The 23,064-nt window shown below is 36.9% G+C and overlaps 1 protein-coding gene across 3 annotated transcripts in view; it reads left to right on the forward strand.

Moving 5' to 3' along the window:
• Window positions 1-22,451, forward strand: part of LOC148842720 (zinc finger FYVE domain protein) — a 154,659-nt gene extending 132,208 nt beyond the window's left edge. For 2 of the 3 annotated variants that reach the window (XM_088959033.1, XM_088959034.1), the window contains exons 29-36: window positions 7,692-7,793; window positions 10,302-10,445; window positions 11,847-11,935; window positions 12,377-12,459; window positions 12,617-12,732; window positions 19,750-19,835; window positions 21,496-21,595; window positions 22,133-22,451. In XM_088959033.1, the coding sequence (XP_088815159.1) occupies window positions 7,692-7,793; window positions 10,302-10,445; window positions 11,847-11,935; window positions 12,377-12,459; window positions 12,617-12,732; window positions 19,750-19,835; window positions 21,496-21,595; window positions 22,133-22,198 (786 nt within the window). In that variant the 3' untranslated portion in view covers window positions 22,199-22,451. The remainder of the gene's footprint in view (window positions 1-7,691; window positions 7,794-10,301; window positions 10,446-11,846; window positions 11,936-12,376; window positions 12,460-12,616; window positions 12,733-19,749; window positions 19,836-21,495; window positions 21,596-22,132) is intronic. The other variant, XR_016103586.1, reaches the window with a different exon arrangement.
• Window positions 22,452-23,064: the final 613 nt, after the last annotated feature.

Consider the following 23,064-nt stretch of genomic DNA (forward strand, 5'->3'; position numbering starts at 1 on the left):
AATGCAGAAGAAGCTGAATTTCTTGAAGGGTTGGAAGAAGAAGTCACATCCTCTAGATGACTGATCATCTTCCCAAATTTTTCATGTTTTGCTTTCATGGCTTCCAACTGTGCACAAGTAGACATCTCTTCAGTATAGTACTTATCACTATCTGGCCTAGCAGCCACATTTGCACTTCTTGTCCTTTTACTATCATGTTTTTTCTGAAACCAAAATGGAACAAGATCAAGATGTAATTTCCAGCACTTGTCTTTGGTGTGCTTTGGCTTCTTGCAATACTCACATACAACTTCTTTTTTTCTTGAGCCACTAGATGTCCCAACAACACCTTTGGGCTTAACCCCCATATTCGCAAAGTGATCACTAATACCAGCCCCTTGAACCTGAACAACCCTTCTGCTCTCTTCACTGCTCACCAAAGCATAAGCTTGTGACAATGAGACACTCTCCTTGGAAAGAATATTTTGTTTTATGATATCATATTCTGGGTTTAGTCCGGTTAAGAACTCAAACACCCTGTTCCTTTCAACCAGTTTTCTATAAGTCTCTGCATCATTGGTGGTGTCCCAAGTTACAGCTTCTATTAGGTCAATTTCTTGCCACAGAGACTTCAGGGTTGAGAAGTATACAGCTAAAGGTTTCTCCCATTGCCTTAAATTCTTCACATCACTTCTCAATTTATAGGCTCTAGCCACATTTAGTTTTTGGGAATAGGTTTCTGCAACATTGTCCCAAATTTCCTTTGCTGAATTCATCCATAGGTAGTGTTGGCTAATTTGTGGATGCATTGAGTTCACAAGCCACCCAATGACAGTGTAATTTTCTTGCATCCACTTCTCGTAGGATGGATCATCTTCTGGGTGAGCCTTCTTGCTCCTGGAAATAAACCCCCAGTTTCCTCTACTACATATATAAATCTTTACCGATTGTGACCATGCCAGATAATTAGTTCCATCTAGTTTAACTGTGGTCACAGTCAATAAAGAATCACCTGGAGTCCCCTGAACCAATCCATATTCAGCACCATTCTTGTTTTCAAATTCTGAGGAGTTCATCATGTAAACACTTCAAATATGATTTCAGATGACTTCTACAAGTGTACCGAATGAGGATGAGCAAGGACTGAGTTCAACCAACCTCAAGACAGCAATACACAAGGCCAAACTACACCCGGAAGTTGTAAGAACCAAGACTGAAGTAGAACCTTGGTTCGGCCTTCAAGAAGTAATCAAAAAACTTCTAAGCACTGTGCACTCAATTGAAGTTCCTTTTCTAATCAGGGACTTCAGGGTAATCAACAAAAAGTAGCCAAGAAGAGTAAATACCAGTCCGTATTGATGAAGAGGCCTTTTTACAAACACAGTGTGGGCAATAGAGAAGACCCCACTGTCAAAGGTGAAAAAAGTCTCAAGAACAGTCCGTACAGGCCCCCAAAACACAGCCAAAAAGAAGCAACAATTTGCAGCATTGAATCCAATGATGTTTCGGCAGTTTTGACAATCCAAAAAAGGAGTGAAAACGACCTAGAAATCTCTGGGTTAAACCAGATTAAAAGACAGCCGAATAGCTGTACAGAAACAACCCAGAAATTTTGGACACTTCAACAGTCCAAACACAGAAAAATAACCCAGAAATCTGAGCACAACTTACAATATTTAAGCTTCAAATCAGAAACCAAGTTGTTTCCATTTTTTCTCTGATTCTTCCTGGCCACCGAACCACTTCTCCAAGAGATTTGAGTCTTGGGCACCTTCCAATGACCTCCAAGAATCAGGCAACACGAGCTGAAGCTTCCAGCCCTAGAATACTGAAGTTCAGGCCTGCTCTGATACCATGAAGAAAACTGAAGAAAACAGACCTTGAGAGTTCGGCAATGAGAGTTTTGAGAGTGAGAGTTTCGAACCTTACCCCCTCTCAGCACCCTAACACTATTTTATTAAGATAAATTTGAATAATTACAAGGAGGCCTTAGTTGGGAAAGAAATTACAAAGAATATAACATAGAAAGGATGGGCCCGGAATAAGGCCCATTACAGAAAAGAACATAAACAGTAAAAAAGAATAAACAGCCTATGGGCCATTCGGCCCATCTTCTCCACAGAATGATCTTTGATGGAGAGGTGAAGCAGGTTGAGAATGTGGTTCAAGATTTGGGTGTGGAGAGATATCTAATTGAAGTTACGTTAGGATATCACAATTGGTCAGTGGTGGAAGACATTTCTATAGAGGTACGCATGATCTTTGACAGAAGAGAAAAAAGGAATGCTGAGTCAGGGCTTGTGATTGGAGATGGTTGTGTTGGAAGTGAAATGGGGAGGAAAGAGAGAGAGGGGAGGGAGGGGAGGAAAAGAGTTCTATTCGAGAAATGGATGGGGGGAGTTGTCTTGTGATTCCACTAATAAGGAGAGAACTAAGAACTTGCAAAAATGGCAGTTAGGTTCTATTTCTGAACCAAAACGACCAAACTGAATTGGTTTATTTGGTTCAGTTCGGTTCAGTTTTCCATTTGATAACCGAATTTGAACACCCCCTAAACAATTGTGTATCATCATCTAAGCCATCTCTTCTGTATGTATGTCATTTTGACTTCTTTATTTTATTACTAGCGTCTCATTTACTTTGAAAAGCGAAGTGTGGTGTGTCCATCAAAATATGGAAAGGTTAAACGAATCATTGGTTCAACTGTCCAGGTCACTTGGTTGTTAATCAGGTTGTGGACCCATCCTTGGAAGATTTCAGAATATGGAAAGGTTCCTCAGATGGTCTCTTCTCTTGTTCCTCCTTTTTTAGTGTTCTTGCCACACCTAACAACCCGGATGGGGACTTCCTTGTAATAGAAATTTGGAGTAAGCCTATCCCCCAAAAAATTCAAGCCTTTTATTGGGAAATTTTCCTTGGCAAGGTTAATACTTGTGATATGCTACAGAGAAGAAGGCCTTTTGCTTGCCTTTCTCCTCACATGTGTTGCCTTTGTAAGGAAAGTGGTGAGACCTTGAACATCTATTATTATCTTGTTCCTTTGTGCATCACATTTGGGAATTCTTTTGCTTTCTCTTTGGCTGCAGGTGGGTTTCCCCGCAAAATGTGGTGGGACTTTTCAACCGAGATTTTTTTATGCAACTAAAGAAAAGAGGGAAGGTTATGTGGAAAGCTACAAAGGCAGCTATTTGTTGGGTGATTTGGGAAGGAATAACAGAATATTCCTGGACAAGAGTAGAACAATTGAGGAGGTAATTGACACAATTGAAGTTAAATACTATCTTTGCATATTTTTCAAGAGTTCTCAGTCATGGACATTATAAGATCCTGGACAGAAGTAGCACAATCTTCAAGAGTGAAAGAGAGAGTAAGGATGGAAAGGAAACCTCTAGATGGTAACAGAATCAAACTGAATTTTGATGGAAGCTCTTTTGGAAATCCGGGACTGTCAGGTATTGGGGGAGTGATCAGAAATTATGATAGGAGAATATTAGCATTATTCTCTGGACCTATCGTCATGGGCAACTCTCTAAAAGCTGAGTTAATGGCAATGCTACAAGGATTGAAGATAGCTAAGCAACTAGGAATGAGGCATATTGAGGTTGAAGGGGACTCCAAGGTGATCATCTCTTGGGCTAAAAACAATAGAACTACTCCATGGACTTTCAAACAAGTGATAACGGAAGTGGAAAAGGTCGAGGGAGGTAGAGGCTGAATTTAAATGGGTCAAAAGGAGTAAATGGACTAGCCGATTATCTTGCTAAACAAGGGGCTTTGAGGCAACAATTGTTTTGGCTGCAATGTAAAGAGGGACAGAAATATGTAATAGTGTGGGAGTTTGAATCCCATACACAAAGTTGTAAAATTTTAAATCTAATATCAAATAAAATTCTTCTTTGCTGATAAAAAAACATATTTTTGTAATGACCAGGGATAAATGGACCCAGAAACCTAGCTAGGTGGCGTATTGACCAGTTTGGCCAGCCTACCAAATATTGGTTGGAAACGTTGATTTGCATGCTAACTTTATTTATAAAGTCAATTGAGTAAAAGTGGGTTGGTTAATATTTGATTCCAATTAGAATGGAGACAGTTGTAGGATAAAGAGTTAAATGTTGGTTTGGGATATATTAAAATGGATGAGATATGGATCATAATTTATGTATTTATTTGGATCTAAATCTAAGTCTGGTAAGGCAGTAGGGCCTAGAGCTTTTTGGATTGAAACTCAGATTTTGTTGAATGTCACAACTCTACCCTTTCTATGACTCCTCTGAATTTTGTGATTTTTTGAATTAAAAAAAATAAAAAAATAAAATGTGGGCCTATTTAAACTTACAACAAATTCAGTTCCCTTTTTATTAGGACACTGAATCTAATCACACCCTTGTAGAATATGAGTTATCTTTGGCACCAATCTAGGCATCGCATGTGGGCTGCTTCTAGTATTTTTAGATGTCATAAAATATCATTTAACAATTGTGTTAGTGTTTAACTAATTGTGAGATATAAGAAGCAAAATAAATGATGAAAAATACCTAATATTTATTTTTTAAATAAGCAAAAATCCAAACAATCATCATGTTCATGAGAGTGGCAAAAGTTTTAGTGTTGGCTTCCAACTTGATGCAATGCTCGTTTATCCTGACTTGGGACCAGCGGTGCAAGACAAGTTCACACTAGCAGAGTTGAGCAAAAATCCAAACAAAATGAAGAAATTTCCTTCCTCGTATATAGCTTTACTTTATTTTACAATTGTGGTTGTACTCCAATTTTACTATATAGCCAGCATAAATGATAGAAAATACAAAACATGAGTGAGATGAGAATACTATCAAATCTCAACCAAGGATTTTCTGTAATAGATTTTTGTTTTACAATGTTTCTGCAATGTCTATAATTTGTACAATATTTTCATATAATATTTCTGACATTTCTGACATGTTTCTTATAGAAAGTACAAAACATGAGTGAGATGAGAATACTATCAAATCTCAACCAAGGTTTAAAATGTTGGTGTCAGTGGAAATGTCAGTCATCCAAATATAAGAAACATGTCAGAAATATCGTATGAAAATATTGTAAACATTATAGACATGGTAGAAGCATTGTAAAACAAAAATCTATTACAGAAAAACCATCGTAAATGGTTGCAATAGATTAACCAAATAATCTATTACAGAAATAAAAACTAATATTTAACTTCATGTTTGAAATGAATATTGAGTTAGCTCAAAGTGGTAATCATGTAAGTTAGGCAGGCAACAACATTGTTTTTCCACATATCTACAATTACCAACTTATGTTATAATACTATCTCTTGTACTCCACATAGTGAGGGTGGGCCTTGGTGCAACGATTGGGTTACTCCATTGCAACCTGAGTGACCGGGTTCAAATCTTGGAACAAGCTCTCCGTATGTGCAGGGGTAAGGTTGTGTGTATCTGTCCCTCCTAGATCCAGCATTGGTGGGTGCCTCGTGCATTGGGTTTCCTTTTTTAATTGTATTCCACATAGTGCTGGTATTGTTCACTGGGGAATATGTTGATTCCATTAAAGTTTCATGTTGCTACCCATGGAAGTGGAAATGGAAATATGTCATGGAAACTCTCTCTTGTATTATTCCACATAGTGCTGCCGGTGTTCATTGGGGAATATGTCGATTCAATTAAAATTTTGTGTCACTACCCATGGAAGTGGATATATGTCATGGAAATATTAGGGAAATAGGAACATTTTAAACCATGATCTCAACAACTCACCCAAGCCCATCCCAAGTTGTGTTTGTTTGAGCTTATTTGGGGTTTAGGTTGCAAGCTTGGGCTTCGACATTGGTCTGGGTTCAGGTTTGAGTTTTGTGTTTAAGTTTGGGATTGGGTTGTCCCTTGATCCAAGTCCAATCCATCCAACTTATACCCCTACTTTATTAGAGAGAGTTAAGAGGGATCAAAAAAGATTTAAGTGGAGAGAAAAATGAATTTAGTGGGGGAGATATGAGGTTACAAACGCTGGCTATTGAAGAGAGAGAGAGAGAGAGAGAGAGAGAGAGAGAAGAAGGATTTTATTGGAAAATTAAGAATCAAGAAGGTTTTATTACACTTTTGTATTTTTAATTTAAAAATAAATAAACTGCATGTGGGAAAAAGGAGAGGACAAGGAGGTCCACATGAGCATTGGATCAAGGGCACTTGGCCTCCCTTTTTCCTCTGCATAATATTGATATGTTTTGATTAGATTGAGAGTCCTCTTTTTCTAGTTGCTTTTTATTTTTTAAATTTGAACTATGCTGACTTAGTAACTGAGAAAAGATAACAAATACAAGCCCTTAGAAGGCAGGAACAGAGTTACACAGGCAAGGAAACATCAGAAAACAAATTAGCTCTGTAGGCTCCAGATTTGGCTAGGCTGTCAGCTACAGTGTTCAGTTCCCTAGGGATCCAAGCTAGCTTCACATTCAGGGAATTTAAAATGTGTCTAGCTTCAGTCAGTAGATGTGCAAGCTTCCAGGGACCTCCAGTCTTCTGTTGTAACCACTTTATTGTTTTAGCTGAGTCACCCTCGATAGATAAGGAGGAAAGGCCCAAAAGCTCAATGATTTAGTAAGTGAATCACATTTATAGTAGTAAGCCAATTATCCAATAAAAGAATCGCCATTTGTTTTTTCATGAAAAGTTTCTTAAAAAGCTCAATGATTTCAATGAAAATCTGAAAGCTTTGATGATATTCTAAAATTTTAAATCCTCAATATGTAATATACCAACAAATTTTGAAATATCCCCAAGTATTAGCAATCTATTGAAGATACAAGGGAAGAAAGATTCTTGGAATATTTTGTATGACCCCAAGCAAAATGGGGAGGTTTTTCCAAATCTCGTTGATAATTGATATTGAAAGCTATAGTACCAAGTGTTTCCATGGTATGGTTGACATTACAGTAGTAGTGCAGGAATTTTATGTTAGAAACTTAGAATTATATCACAACCTAAAAGAACTGACAGGGATCAATGGGGTTGGATGATTTGTTTCAATAGATTGAATGCTTTTCAGTAGCACTAAAGAGAAAGTTGTATATACTTGCCATTGTTATATATTTTTATCATAAAAGAACTATAAAATGCCCACATATTTGTTTTTCTTGTACTGATCAGTGATATGGAGAAGTAACCAAGTTTCTTATGTGTTAACTCGATTTTTGTGTAACAAAAGAATGTTCCTAAGAGTTTAGCTAATATGGATCATTGTCCGATATGATTGCATTGCCTCAAACATAAATCATGAACAATTGACTATTTTTTCTGTAAATGGTTGACTTAAATATTTCCATACAGTTTAGTATGCATGGACATCATTCAACAACTTACCAACATGCACAATTTATTACCTGCATACAGGTGCATGGTAGTACTATTTTTGTCAACAGGGCTGTATATGGAAAAATCTGAAGATTAAATGGCTTTTTTCTTTCTTTTTTTTCTTGGATGTGTGGATAATAATCTGTCCAACATGCACAATCTGTTGTGTATCTATGGCTATAGAAGTATCACTAATTTGTTGTTTCTGATCTCAGCAAATTTAACTGTTTTGTTTTTTTTTCCAATTTTTCACCACAATAATCTTCCTAATTTCATTTTCTTTTTGAACGATAATCTTCCTTATTTCAGATTTTAGGACTTTTTCCCTTTAGCATACTTACACCTACCTCATTGGTTCAGGTAATCAAGAAAGACCATGTAGCTGCTGGGCTCTGCTGTATCCAATTATTTATGAACTCATCTTTCCAAGAGGAAGCTATAAGGCATTTGGAGAATGCCAAGGTATGTTCTTTCAGAAGGAAATAACCTAGATAAATTTACATGCTAAGCGTACCCATATTAGACACAATGCATGATGTGATACCAGTTACTGAATGAATGCCTACTGGTTTATATGTTTTATAGAATGAACACTTATAAAAATATCTAAACAGTATATTTTAATTGTAAATGGTAAAAGCTTCATTAAATTTGACAAAAGTATCCATGCTGTAAACAGTACCCAATTATCTCAGTCCTAGTTCAAAATTCAATTAAACTGAATTTGGATCTCAAAAATCAGATCTGTTTAGAATTTCCATCTCAATTTTATCCAATTAATATAAGTCTAGTAATATTGGTATGTATGCACGCATCATCATCATCATCCAAGCCTTATCCCAACCATATGGGGTTGGCTACATGAATCATGTTTCACCAGTCCATTCTATTTAATGCCATGTGCATTGTCACTACTACTACCCATGTTTTTTTACCCCTTGCCCTTCTACCCCCTTCAACTTATAACAAATCACCTTAAGGGTGATGTTGATGTTCTTTTATGCATGTGGCTAAACCATCTTATTCTACTTTCCGTAATTTTTTTCACCTATTGGGGCTACTCCTAAGTTCCTATGCATGATTTCATTTCTGATTTTCCACTCATCCATCTCAGCATATGCATTCTGCCACACTCATCTTTTGGACATATTGTTTCTTGACTGCCCAACACTATGCTCAATACAATGTAGCTGGCCTTACAACTGTTTTATAGAATTTTCCTTTTAATTTAAGTCATATTGAGTATTTGACCTATCACATAAGTTTCTAGATGCACCCCTCCATTTTGTCCATCCTGCTCGACTTCTATGGGTGAGAAGCTCCATATGCATATGTAAAATTAATTCAATTCAACTAAGACTCATGTCTAAATATTTTTTTTGAAAATAAATATAAAATTAATTTAATTCAACTAAGGTCCAACACTTGGCCCTTATTTATTTGCTTTGATCATAATGAAATTAACTAAGTATATTTAGGAGGAGGTCCCATGGTGCATGTCATTTTCCGATGACATTGTTTTAATTGATGAAACTAATGTAGGATTAAATGCAAAGTTATGTTTATGGACATGTGCCTTAGAAGCAGGAGGCTTTAAAATTGGTAGGACTAAAATATAAATATATGTCATGTAAATTTAATAATAATAAGAGTGCAAATCAGAGTACACTTAAGGATTGGAGACGAAGAGGTAACTCAATGTAACATTTTCCAGTACCTTGGTTCAATAATTCATATCAAGGGAGAGATTGAGGAGGATGTCACCCATAGAACTAGTAGTCTGTTAATAGATACTGGTCAACTGTTAACAAAACTGATTGACTGTTAAAATAATAGTCGACTAACAAAGGTAGAGATAATAAGAGAGAATGGGGGATGCCCAACTTGATTGATAAGACTAAATAGAGAGTTGAGGGACTAAAAGGAGTAGATGATCCAAGAGAAGAATCAAAATCTTCTTGGAAACTTATTTAATCCACTCCAAAGCGAGCTCCTATAATAGTCCGGGAAAGAAACTAACAAGAGGACAACAGCATGTTTCCGCTCGAAGATAAGGATCGAAACCTTCTTAGGACAAACCCAAACCAAGCACAGTAGAGATTGGTTGATGTAGCCTAGGTGATACTAGCAGCAAGAAACTTCAAAGAATACAGCAACTGGAGAGAAAGAAACCAGAGAATATTCTTCAGTGGTTGCGCAGCTTCAATGTTTAGCAGATTAGGGCTGATCATAACAACTCTAGAAAAGTTCCATGAGCAGCAGAAGTGAACACAGACACAGTGGAGTGTTTACACCAATATGCATTTCAAAAACAAGGAAAATAGGTCAGGTCATGACCTGCTCTGATACCATATCTGTCAAAACTGATGACTGCTCTGATACTAGAGTTAGGTCGAGGAAAAAAAAAAAGGTAACGAGAAAGAGCTGTTCGGGTGTGTCAAAACTGACCCCCACACCTAGAAAGATGACCTTTTATATTAAAAGATAAAAGGACTATTCTGTACTTAAGATACAAATAGTCTATAGCCAATATAAGTAGAGTACAGCAAAGTATAGCAAAGATACTAGGAAAATGACAACTAACCCTCCCCTTTATCTCTACTATGAATGCCTCTACATGTACTTTCTGACTACTAATTAGGAGTTTGCTCCCTTTACCAAAATGGGATGTGTCCAAAAGGCCCCCATTCTTATACATCTCTGCATAACAATTATTTAACCAAGCCATCCAAATCTAAATGTATTCTTATTGAGTAAACTTCTGCTTTCATAAAAATCATAAGCTTTTGACATATCTGCAAGAAAGTTTATGCTTACATGATCATATCCTCTTTTTGGAGGGGAGGGAGGGGGGAGGTGATGATTCTGCCATAAGAATTACCAATGTGCTTTTTATTAATTGGTGTATGTTTCAGTTGCTGTGTTTTACTTGTGGCATTCCTATTAGCTTATTATCTCTTTCTTCATTAGATGCATTTTGAAGAAGGGTTGTCAGCACGGCACAAGGCAGGGGAATCCACTAAGCTTATCCCTAAGGGTGTCCGAGGAAAAAGTGCCTCAGAAAAGCTCACTGAAGAGGGGCTTGTCAAGTTATCTGCTCGTGTAAAAATCCAGGTATGTGATCTTGCAAGAAAGAGGTGCTTTTAGTAGAAAAACTTTTTATAATCATGTGCATGCACACACACACAGAGAAGGGTTATTTCACTATAATCATGTATACTTGTATGTTGTTAAAGAGAAACTATAAAATATACTTATCCACTTTGAAATGTCGTATCTAGTTTGTTAGTCGTTATTTCACTAAGTTGATTAATGACCATGTAATTTCTTCATGAAATTATTTTCCTTCTATTGTCTACCTTCCTTACCAGTCTCAATCTGATAGACATCTTTGTCATGACACTCTATAAACTGTCAGTAACACATATAAAGAATGTCTAATAATCCATACTCCCTGTCCCCAACCCCGATCCTTGTCAGGGATAAAATGACCCTCCATCCCTGATCCCTGATAGAGACGGGTTACCCGTTGGGGACCCAAATCCCCCAAATTTTTAAATTAAAAGTTTTTTAGAAATAGATTTACTTAAAATAAGGGAAATTTTTTTAATTAAAAAAAGGTTTTAATATATTTTGATACCTATAGCATAAACAATATTATATATTTGATTATATTTAATATATAATGGGGTGGGAGTTGGGGCGGGGCGGGAACCTGTGTGACATACTGAGGTTACATTTTAAAGGTGAATACAAGGTGGCATATGGTTTTGTATACCTAATGAGCATTGGGGAAATTATCATTTTAAAGGTTCCCTACCCTATTCAATATACAGTTTGTATTGGTCATCCATCCTCCACATGGTTGAAGTATTGAAGGTAGTCAGGCAAAGATCCAACTTCAGATAACTTTTTTTTTCTCTTTTTATTTTCAGTTTGATTATCTACATTAATGACTTCATGCTGATAACTAAACTGGATGATTGAATATTTGAACCATGAATTGCCAGCTCTTGCAGTTCAAAGGCCAGTTTAGTTTTAAAAATATTGTTTATTAACCATTTTTATATTTTGATGGTTATATATACAAACTACCCAATTTAATGGTGCCATTGGTCAGATACTTTCTGCAAACTAAAGGTTTTTTGTCAATTGTGGATCACAAGTCACAACAAAGTCTGACTATTAGATAACTTTAAGAAATCGGTTTGTAGTACATCAGTTACATAATTGAAGGAATTGACAAAACAACAGTGGTTCTGCATCTGCGGTCTTGATTTTTTATCATAACATGCTTCACATTTTTATATACCCTAACCAAAGAATACTTCTGTTAGTATCTCAGCTTTAAAAATATTGTTTCAATGTATTAACATTACAAGGATTTAAACTGCACACCCTGTTCATATTCCTTGAAGTACCTCAAATTCAGGACCATGACATCTTTGTGACCTACCTGGAGTTTTATATGCTCCTCATTTATTCTTTTTATTAACATTCTTGAAAACTATGTAGGTGGATGTTGTGAAAGCTTACAATGTTGCAGAGGGACCACAGTGGAAGCATTCTCTTTTTGGAAATCCAAATGATCCTGACACTTTCAGGTTTGTTTTAACTCAACTGTACAATCTGAAGCAGTTTACACCACAATCATCTAGCCTTGCAACGGGTTTCTGTGCTGTCCAAAATTGACCTTGGAGTCAACTCTTTTCTATTTAAGAGTCATATTTCTGTGTTCTGTATTCTTTGACTACCATCTGAAGCATTTCACACCATCGTCATGCACTATGTAGAGCATCTGAATATCTGTCCAAAATTGATCTACATCAACTTTTCCTTTTTAAAGTCATTATCTGGTGTTTTAATTACTTAATTTTCGCTGTATAGATTAGCTGAATTGCTTTCATTCCATTGGTAGAGAAGCTTCTGTTTGACTATGAAACCTACAATGCAATTATTTTGTGTCTGATACACTTCACTATATGTGTGTGTATGTATTAATTTCCATCTTAAGGATTTCCTTTGTCTATCTCCAACTACCACAGGAGAAGATGTGAGATTGCAGAGACTCTTGCTGAAAAGAACTTTGACTTGGCTTTCCAAGTAGTATATGAATTTAATCTTCCTGGTATGTAATTTTTCATGATTTTTTCTTTGATTTGCCGGTTTTTTTCACATTCTAGTTTTTTGGATCAATTTTTTCATGTCTTTTATGGTTAAATTCATTTTTATGTATTTCTTAGTCTTCTTGTATCTCTCAACTGTTTTTTTGGGCGCTTTTACAGCTGTTGATATCTATGCTGGAGTTGCAGCGTCACTTGCCGAGAGGAAGAAAGGTGGTCAGTTGACAGAATTTTTGAGAAATATCAAAGGCACAATTGATGAGGATGATTGGGACCAAGTAATGCCTATTTCACATATTTACTTAGTATTGGATTCAGTTCAGTATTGTTGTAATGTGGTTATCAGAGCTGCAGGGGGATTTATGGAGGAGAAGCCAAAATTAAATCTGGCTGCCCCTTTCATTAGATTATATACTCATAAATAAAGAATGTACAAGTACAAGTATGCCCTTAGTAAGTCGGCTACTTGTAAGAAGCTGAAAAGTCACACTTAAACATAAACTAATGGGCCTAAGGCCCAACAATTACTTAACTAAGGTATGTAAATAAAATCGGCCCACAACTCACCACTCCCCCTCAAGTTGGGAATAAATGTCACATTCCCAACTTGTGTAGATCATTCTCTAGCTTGTTTTTTACACCACCTTTTGTAAGAACATCAGCAAGCTGCAAGTCAGATGCAACATATGGCAATCAAACTTCTCCAGAGGTTACCCTTTCCCTTATAAAATGTCTGTCTACTTCAATGTGATTCGTCCTATCATGTTGAACTGGGTTGTGGGCAATGTTAATTGCTGCTTGATTGTCACAGTATAGCATCATAGGTTCTTCTGCCTCAATCCCAATCTCCCCTAACAAGGAATGGATCTAGAGGAGCTCGGAAACACCATGTGCCATGGCTCTGTATTCAACTTCTGCTCTAGACCTTGCCACAACTGTCTATTTCTTACTCTTCCATGAAACTAGATTACCTCCAACATTAGTGCAAACTCCTGATCTAGATCTCTTGTCATCTAGACATCCTGCCCAATCAGCATCTGTGTAAGCCTCTAACTTCAATTGTCCATGGTCAACAAACAATATGCCTCTACTTGGGTGTCCCTTAAAATAGGAAAGTATCCTATCAGTAGTCTCACAATGTTGAACTCGTGGGGCATGCATGTATTGACTCACCACACTCACTACATAAGAGATGTTTGGTCGTGCCATACATCAGTATAGCAACTGCCCCACTAATCTCTGATACCTCCCAACATCCTTCACTAGTTCACCTTCTGAAGCATTTATCTTGTGGTTCTAATCAATAGGTGTATCAGCTTCCTTTGCCCCAAGTTTCCCGGTCTCTTGTAGTAGATCTAGAACACTTTCTCTATGAGATAAAGATCCCATGTTTGGACCTTGCCACCTCAATGCCTAAAAAGTACTTCAGCTCCCCAAGATCCTTAGTTTCAAACTCTTTGTGTTGATTCTTCTTCAAGGTATCAATCTCACTCAAATCATTTCCTATAACTTACAATGTTATCCACATACACTATCAAAACTAACACCAGTGACCCCCTCCTCTTCACAAACAGTGTGTGATCAGATTGAGTTTGAGTATAGCCAAATACAACCAATGCACTTCTAAACCTATCAAACCAAGCTCTGGGTGATTGCTTTAAACCATATAAAGACTTCTTCAACCTACATACCTTTCCCTTTTCCACATCATTGTAGAAACCAACTGAAAGATTCATATACACTTCCTCTTGCAAATCCCCCTTGAGAAAAGCATTCTTCACATGAAGTTGGAAGAGTGGCCAAGAGTATGTAGTTGCTAGTGATAGAAGAATCCAGACTAAGCTCATCTTTGCCACTGGTGCAAAAGTTTCCAAGTAATCTATGCCATAAGTCTGAGTGTACCCTTTTGCAACCAGTCTCGCCTTATACTTTTCTATACTCCCATCAGCCTTGTATTTCACTGTATAAACCCATCTGCATCCAATTGTCTCCTTGCCTTCTGGTAGATCCACAATCTCTTACATCTGATTCTTAATCAAAGTTTTCATTTCCTCCTGCATAGCTGCCTTCCACAAAGGTTTGGAGAGAGCCTCACTAACACCCTTGGGTATAGACACGAAGTTGAGGGAGGAAAGGAAGGTTCGGTAGGAAGGGGATAATCCACTGTAGGAAAGATAGTGTGAGATGCAATGAACAGTACACTTTCTCTTCTTTTTTCTGAGTGCAATAGGAAGATCAAGGTCATTTGCAATGGGGTTAGGAGCAAGGGTAGTAGTATCAATAGGAACTAAACCATCAGAGGAAGCAAGGGGCATATATGGGTCAGTGTCAGTCGAACCTAGAATCTCCAATGAGCCAATAGAGAGTGATGTGGGTTCCTCTGTTGTGGAATCAGCCTCCTTATGCAGTCATAGGTGCTGTCATGTAAAACCTTGAGAAACAAGACGCAATGGAGGTGGTGAAGTGGGTGAAATAGGTGGGTCGGACACTGGAGTGGACAAAGGGTCTGGAACCGGATGTGGTATAGATTGCTCACTTCCTTCCCCAAAATACTCCCCCTGAGAAGAACCCTCTACGAAAAAAAGATGTGGACTCAAAAAAGGTGACATCCATAGTAACATACCAACTCCCAGAGACCGGGTCATAGCAACAATACCCCTTCTTATTTCCTGCATACCCAAGGAAGACACACTTCTTCGCCTTAGGGTCCAGCTTTAAGTCGTGAGGACCAAGAACATGGACAAAGCATACACATCCAAACACCCTTAGAGGAATATGGAACATCTCCCCCTCAGGAAAAAGAAGGTTGAACGGAGTGCTATATCCAAGAACACAAGAAGGCACCCAATTAATCAAGAAAACTGTTGTAAGAATTGCATCACCCCAAAAGCGAACTGGAACAGTAGAGCTCAACATCATGCTTCTTGCAACTTCCGCAATATGTTTGTTCTTCCTTTTTGCTACACCATTCTATTGTGGAGTGTATGAACAACTGCTTTGATGGATTACTCCATGCTCCAATAGGTATGATGCCAGGTTTTTTAAAAAATATTCTTTGGCATTGTCTAATCTAAACAATTTCACTCACACCCCAAACTGCATCAGAACCATCTGATGAAACTGTCGAACCAAAGATGGTACCTCATCACAAGATCTCATCAAATATGGCCAAGAATATCGAGAGCAATCATCCATAAATAGAAGAAAATACTGATAGCCACCAATAGAGGAAACATGATATGGTCCCCATACATCAGTATGAACAATATTAAAAGCAGAAGAACATCTTTTATTACTTGCTTTAAAGGAATGTCTACAATGCTTTCCAAGCTGACAACCTTCACACTCCAAACTACACAAACTAACAGACTCAAACAACTTCGGAAACAAGAAATGCAAAGAAGCAAAAGACAAATGCCTTAACCAATTATGCCAAAGCATAACCTGACCCACTGACTCTGACTCAATACCCCTGTTGACATGATGACTCTGATGACTATGAAGCGCATCAAGAAGATAGATTCTATTCACCTCACGACCATTCCCAATCGTCCTCTTTTATTTCAGATCCTGTAAAGCACAATGACTGGGAGAAAAAATCACTAATCAATTCAAATTCTTTGTCAAGCTACTAACAGATAAAAGGTTAGTGCTTGGTCTAGGGACATGAAGGACAGAGGGTAGGGTAATGGTATCAGTTATCTTGACAAACCCTTTCCCAACAATGGGAACATGTGATCCATTAACTGCGAAGACTCTATCTCTACCATAGCAGAGGTGGTATGAGGAGAAAATTGTTGAAATGTTGGTCATATGTTCAGAGGCTCTTGAGTCTATAATCCAAGGAGGTTCCTCTTTACCTTTAGTGGAAACATAGTTTGCAGTGGCATGTGAACTAGTTGTATGTGAAAAATAGTAGAATGGTTACCTCCTGATCCACCTGCACCCTGTTGTCCGCTTGATAATGGGTTGGAACTGACTGTATCCCTCTGATTCAAAAACTGTCCATATCTCTCCAATTCGGCCATCACTGCAACTACTGCAACAGACTCTAGGGAAGTTGTAGTAGGGGGTCCTGATAAGTCACCAGTCACTAACATATTCACATTTCCCATTTTGTTTATGAGTCGGCTAGGCACAAGGTGTGGGTAACGTTTCCAGTAGGTATCTCTAGTATGTTTTAGACTTTTTATAGTAGTCATAGATCAGATCCTTCTTGTCCTCCTTCCTAGGTTCATTTCCAGCCTTGTCTCCACTTGGCTTAGGCTTCACTGTGCTAACCATGGCTAACTGCTCAAGGCCTGGGTTCCTCATCATCACATTCCTCCTACTCTCCTCTCTAGGCACAAAAGCATATGCTTGAGAGAGAGTAATACTATTTCTGGAAAGAATATGCTGCCATGCAATGTCATACTTAGGGTTAGGTCCAGCTAGAAACTCAAACTCTATTCTTCTCTACAAGCTTCTGATAAGTTGTTGCATCTTTGCTACTTTCTCAAACCACAGTCTCCAAATGATCTATCTCCTGCCATAAGGTTTTGAGGGCTGAAAAGTAAATATCAACAGATTTATCTCCCTGCCTGGTAACCAATGGCCATCTTTGCAGATTGTGACCACTCTAAGTAGTTTGTACCATCTAACTTGACTGTAGTGATGGTCCCAGCCCCGAAGAGGTTTCTAGCGCCTCCTCCCCCTTGTCCCATTTCACTTCCAAGTTTGTTTTCAACTCCACAGCCCTCCATAACTCAGATACCAAGTAGAAAAGTTTTGATAACCTGTTTTGATTTAAAATCTGTAAAAGAAAGAAGCGAAGAAAAGGTTTCTACTAGAAAGAAAGAGAAGAGAGATAGAAGAGAATGGAGGAGAAGCCAAAATCAAATCTGGCCGCCCATTTCATTAGATTATATACTCATAAATAAAGAGTCCACAAGTACAAGTATGCCTTTAGTAAGTCGGCTACTTGTAAGAAGCTGAAAAGCCGCACTTAACTTAAACATAAACTAATGGGCCTAAGGCCCAACAACTACCTAACTAAGTTATGTAAATAAAAACAAATAAAATCGGCCCACAACTCAACAAAAGGAATAGTAGAATTTTTTAACAGAAATCGAGTGCAGAGGAGGCGGTTATCAACTTGGTGGTTGGCATGTTGAGAACTTGGATGTAAACTCTTTCATGCTTCAGTCCTGATGATTTCTCGTCCACTTTTTTTACTGTAAATTTTTTTAGGGGTCCTTAAAGGAGTTTTTTGTATAAAATACTACTGTCTAGAGGACTATACTTGTACACTTTTTTCTCAGTTAATACATTTTATACTTCTCTCAAGAAAAAAAAAAAAGATGACTTGCATTGTACTTTCACAATAACTTTTAATTAATTTAACGTTTTTATTTGCTGATCAGAAAAAGGTGTTATGCCCATGTTGTTGTCCAAGAAAAGAAGAAAAGAAAGGGCAAATGTGTTAATTGGACCATTTGACAAAATTTTAAATTCTTCCTTGCTTATCAGTTCTGGTTTTGCAGTCTTCAAGGGTTAAACACAGCATAAACCAATATGTGTTGATTGAACCTAACAAATAAGAAAATAATAAAAAGAAACTAGTATATAAACCCACACTAATTTAGTTCACAATGTCTGTTTTACTATTATAATCTCAAAATGTAAAGAGTATAAAAAATATCCATGACAAAATAGCTAGGTACTTAAGTGAGGTGACCTTCCATGGGCACCTTGTTGCCTAGGTGTTGCCTTGACAAATATAGTTGTAAATGTCTTTCCTTATAAAATCAGAAAAATAAAGAGAGACCAAGAAGAAGAAAGGAGGGGTGACTTATACTTGTCACCACCACTAGTAAGCAGTCTCTCTCTCTTCTCTCCTCTCCTCTTCTTCCTCCCATGCAGCTGTACCATTAGAATCATCACATCATTGGTTCTCTATCTATTTCCCCTCCCTCTGTGAATCTCTCTCAATCTCCTCTCCTTTCTCAATATGCCTTCTCTTTATTATTTCTTTTTTTTAAATATCTTTGATATTTTATATGACGATTATTATAACTTAATAAATAATAATGGTGATATTCAACATTTATTTAAACCACGACTTGTGAACGGTTTGAATGGTTTATTGTTTAACCACCCAAGTCAATGGTTTTTTACTAAAGTCAACAGTTTTTATATTTAGTTGGGCTTGGGGAATGGGCCTACCTTTAACTCCATTACAGGTCAGCAATTCAATCAGTTGAGTCAATAATGGGTTGCAAACTGTTTTTAGTGTAAATTTCATATCTGATATCTTCTCAAGCCTTGTCCTTGCCATATTTAAGTAATATTGCTTCACCAAGGCTTAGCACTTGGCCCCTATTTATTTACATGCTAGCCATGGATGAATTGACTAAACATATGTAGGAGGAGGTCCTAATAACAATGGGAGAGGAAATCAGGGTACACTTAGGATTAGAGACCAATGAGATATTGCAATGTGACTTCTTCCATTACCTTGGTTCAATAATCCATAGCAAAGGAGAAATTAAGGAGGAAGCCACCTATGGAATCAGAGCATCATGGGCAAAATGGATAGGTGCATCTAGAGTCTTATGTGATTAGAGAATACCACTTGGGCTCAGTTTGGGAAGAGTGCAAATACAAGGTTGAGAAATACCATATACAAGGTTTTGCAGTGAACATATTTGTATTTGCACTCTTCCCAAACTGAGCCATAGGCTAAAAGGAAATTTTTATAAAACAGGTAAAAGACCAGCTTTGTTGCTTGAAGTAGGGTGTTGGGTGGTCAACAAAATGCCCAAAATATGAGTGTAACAAACATGCAAATGTTGAGACATATGAGTAAGAAAACTAGAGGGGATAGTAGCAAATATGAAGTTATTCAAAGGAACCTAGGAGTAGCTGCAATATTTGATAAATAAAGGGAAAGTAGACTAAGATGATTTTGGCAGGTGCAAAAATGACGATCTGCAGCACCAATAAGAAGTTATCTGCTACAAGTTGAAGGGGCTAGAGGAGCTAAGGACAGACCAAAAAGGATCATGATCAACTTCTTTGCAATGACTTAAATACTCCTTTATGGTTTCACCAACATCTAATATATTCCACATATCAAGATCATCATCAAACAATTTCCTCCATTTGTCACATATTAATTTTGTTGACTTTTTATTCTGCAAGCTCCATATAACAATGGGAATGATTTCTTTTTGTATTTGTGATGGTAATCCTATTATATTATATTCTATTGCTTTTTGAAATTTTATAACTTTGTGCAACTGTGGAATAATTAGGTGTTGGGAGCAGCAATTAATGTGTATGCCAACAAACACAAAGAACGCCCTGACCGTCTCATAGACATGCTAATCAGCAGTCACAGGTAATAATGCCATTTGTTACTGTTGTTGGAAAATTTTACATGTATAGCCAAATCTAAGTGAGATGAAAGCATTTAGCATGAAAGTTTAGGCAAAATTTGTTCATCTTATATCTTAGTTACTGGTGGCTAATCTACTGTTACTTGTTGGAGCCTGTTAGCATGAAAGCTTTCCTCTTGAATTTATGTGCTTGGAATTCAGTATGTATCTTTTTAAGATGATGTGGCTAATCTACCCCATTCCCTTTATGCCTCTATCCTCCTGCCTTATGTCATCTCCTTCCACACTCCCCCTCTAACACGAACCTAATTCTCTCTGCCCTTTATCCATATATGTTGTAATGAGTCGTTAATATGTTTCCTAAAACCATTGTACTAAAAAAATCAATTATTAAAAATAATCAAATTATTTTCCCTTTAACATGTTATATCCCAAGAATTCCCTTCCACCTCAAAGTTCCTTAATCTCTGTGGTTATCCCAATCTCATTCCCTAAAAGCTGAAGCAAACATAGTTAAGCCCAGTCAGAGTCCCTATGGCCATCTGATCTGAGTATGGTTGTATAACTTGAGTGGCGGTTCTGGTGTGTATTATCCTACTATATCAAGTTGAGCAGCCATAAATCGGATATTTATCAGCAATAACATATGGAGGCATTTTAAGTTTTGCAAAACATGACCTAATTTTAACTTTTTCTACATTCTAGAGCAATGGTAAACCATTCTGTGTCCATCTATAGTGCCTCGTAAGTTTTGCAGTGATATTATTTATGTATCTTGGACAAAAATAATATTCTACTTTGATTGCTCCTTCGAACATAAGAGATGTTAGAAAGAACAATAGAGATGCGAATTATCTTTTTCTGCTTCTGCTAAAAATGAAAACCTATTCAAAGGAAAAAGATACCAAATATAATTGGTTCTCTCAGAATTATCAATTATACATGTATTTTTTTCAAAGTCATAGCTGTAAATTTAATGCTTCTATCCTAATATGCCACAACCAATCTAATTTTTGGGTTTTGCTGCCAATTGGAAGGCTGCTGGCATAGAACTCTAAATTGATAGTCTGTAGGTCATACACATGGAGAGCGTAGTGTAGCATTTTTTGTGTCACTATGGTTCCCAAAGCCATCTTTTTTTTTTCAAATAATTAGATTGGCATCACCATATGAGACGGAGTGCTGAGCAATCAAGAAATATGATATGCAAAAAATGAGCCTAACTGAGATGATGATATTGAGATGGATGAACAGCAAGACTAGAATGGATAGAATAAAAAATAAACACATTAGAGAGGAGTTATAAGTAGCTCCAATTACTGAAAAGATGAGGGAAAATTGACCTGAAATGGTTTTCTATATGCATAAACAACTAATGCCTGCACTGGTAAGACGTGAATTGGTGCAAATAGAAGGCTCTGAAAGAGCAAAGGAAGATCAAAGGAAACGAGGTATGAAGTGGTAAAAATTTATTTAAGGAATTATAATTTGACCGAAAGCATGGCTCTCAATAGAGCTCAATGGCAGGACAGAACTCATGTAGCCAACTCAAATAGTTGGGGTTGAATGAGTTGAGTTGAGTAGATTGTATGCCCTTTTATTTCATGCTATCTCACTGTGGTATTTCGAATCATGTTTCATTATCTAGACTTGCCTGTGCAGGAAGGTTTTGGCATGTGTTGTATGTGGCCGTCTAAAAAGTGCTTTCCAAATTGCTTCTCGAAGTGGAAGTGTGGCTGATGTTCAGTACGTAGCACATCAGGTATGTTTATTTTCTCTTCTCATCCTTTTTAAGGCATATGGTTACCATAGGTATTACAATATATGAATCTAACATCTTTTTATACCATCAGTTCCTACTGATCTAGATTAATCTACTTGCGCCTGCTATGTGTTATCATGTTATGCAATGAATACTATCCCCAAGAATTGAAGTTTTGTGAAAGAATATGTATCTGATGATGTTTCAGATTAGCTGTAGACTATAGATTTCAGAAATTTAGATAAGCTACCGGAAAAGGTTTCGGTTACAAAACTTCCTAATCATTTTGTCTGCAGCTCTCTCGTGGGGGAAGGGATATAAGTTAGAACCTTTTATGTTTGGTTATTATCTTTAATCCTTGAAATGAATTTTAGTTTTTTCTTTTGTGTAAGCCTTATATTGTCTTGCTGAATAACCTTTACTATATTTCTTCTGTATTATAAGAGAAGAAACATTTCTTTGACATGAGTTTTTTTCAATAAAGTTATTTTGTGAAGTCCATTTAGAAATGTCTCTTCTCTTTCTGTGGTATTGCAGGCATTACACGCAAATGCACTGCCAGTGCTTGATATGTGCAAACAATGGTTGGCTCAATACATGTAAATTTATGTAAAATCTTCATTATTTTTGAAAGAGAACTATTGAGTTGGTACCATCTATTCACCATTCAGAAAATCAAATAGTTTTATGTAAAAAAAGGGGGGATTGTAAAAAGGAAAAGAGTTGGGGGAGGGGCGAGGAGGTTACAATGTATCATAAGTTGAGCAAGACAAAATAGTCTTTTCACTTTTGATTCTGTTGTGTTGACACATTATGTGAAGAATATAGTTAATGCAAATAAGATTTGTAAGAAAAATGGTGCTAGAAAATATTGATATCAAATATTCTCTGCTATTTTTGCTGAGGCGTGCATATAACATTCTTTGTGCCTAATACAAAACAAATTGACAACCAATCAACTGATATTTTACTCAAATTCACCTAGGGGCTAGGGATTCTTATTGTGGAAGCTCTTTTAGGTACTCTACCTTTTAGGTACCATAGAATTGCCCAAGAAAGAAAACAAGACAAGAAAAAAAAAAAAAAACTTCAATTCTTGATTTTCTTCGCTCTCGAGACATGGGACCTATTAAGGCTAAGTTTGGAAAGAGAACAATACAAATACATAGAAAATAATAAAAAATACAAGGTTTTGCACTATATATTTGTATTTGTACTCCTAAACTGAGCCTAAAGGACAAAACTTGTTTGTCTTGGTTCAAACCCTATTAATAGTATGGGATTGTTCAAATCTGTGTTTAATTTTTAGTAAAGATATCAATTATATAGCTAGATTGAAAACTGACATCATAGGAATTTCATCATTATCAGGCTATTCCTCTCATGCCACCATGCCATCGGATGAATGAAATATAAGTGAGAAGCACCTAGGATCCCAACTTGGATGGGTTTGGGTTGGGATTTTGTTA

The sequence above is a fragment of the Nelumbo lutea genome, chromosome 8 (assembly GCF_056320005.1).
Source record: "Nelumbo lutea isolate HS-2025 chromosome 8, American lotus-T2T, whole genome shotgun sequence".
Lineage (NCBI taxonomy): Eukaryota > Viridiplantae > Streptophyta > Magnoliopsida > Proteales > Nelumbonaceae > Nelumbo > Nelumbo lutea.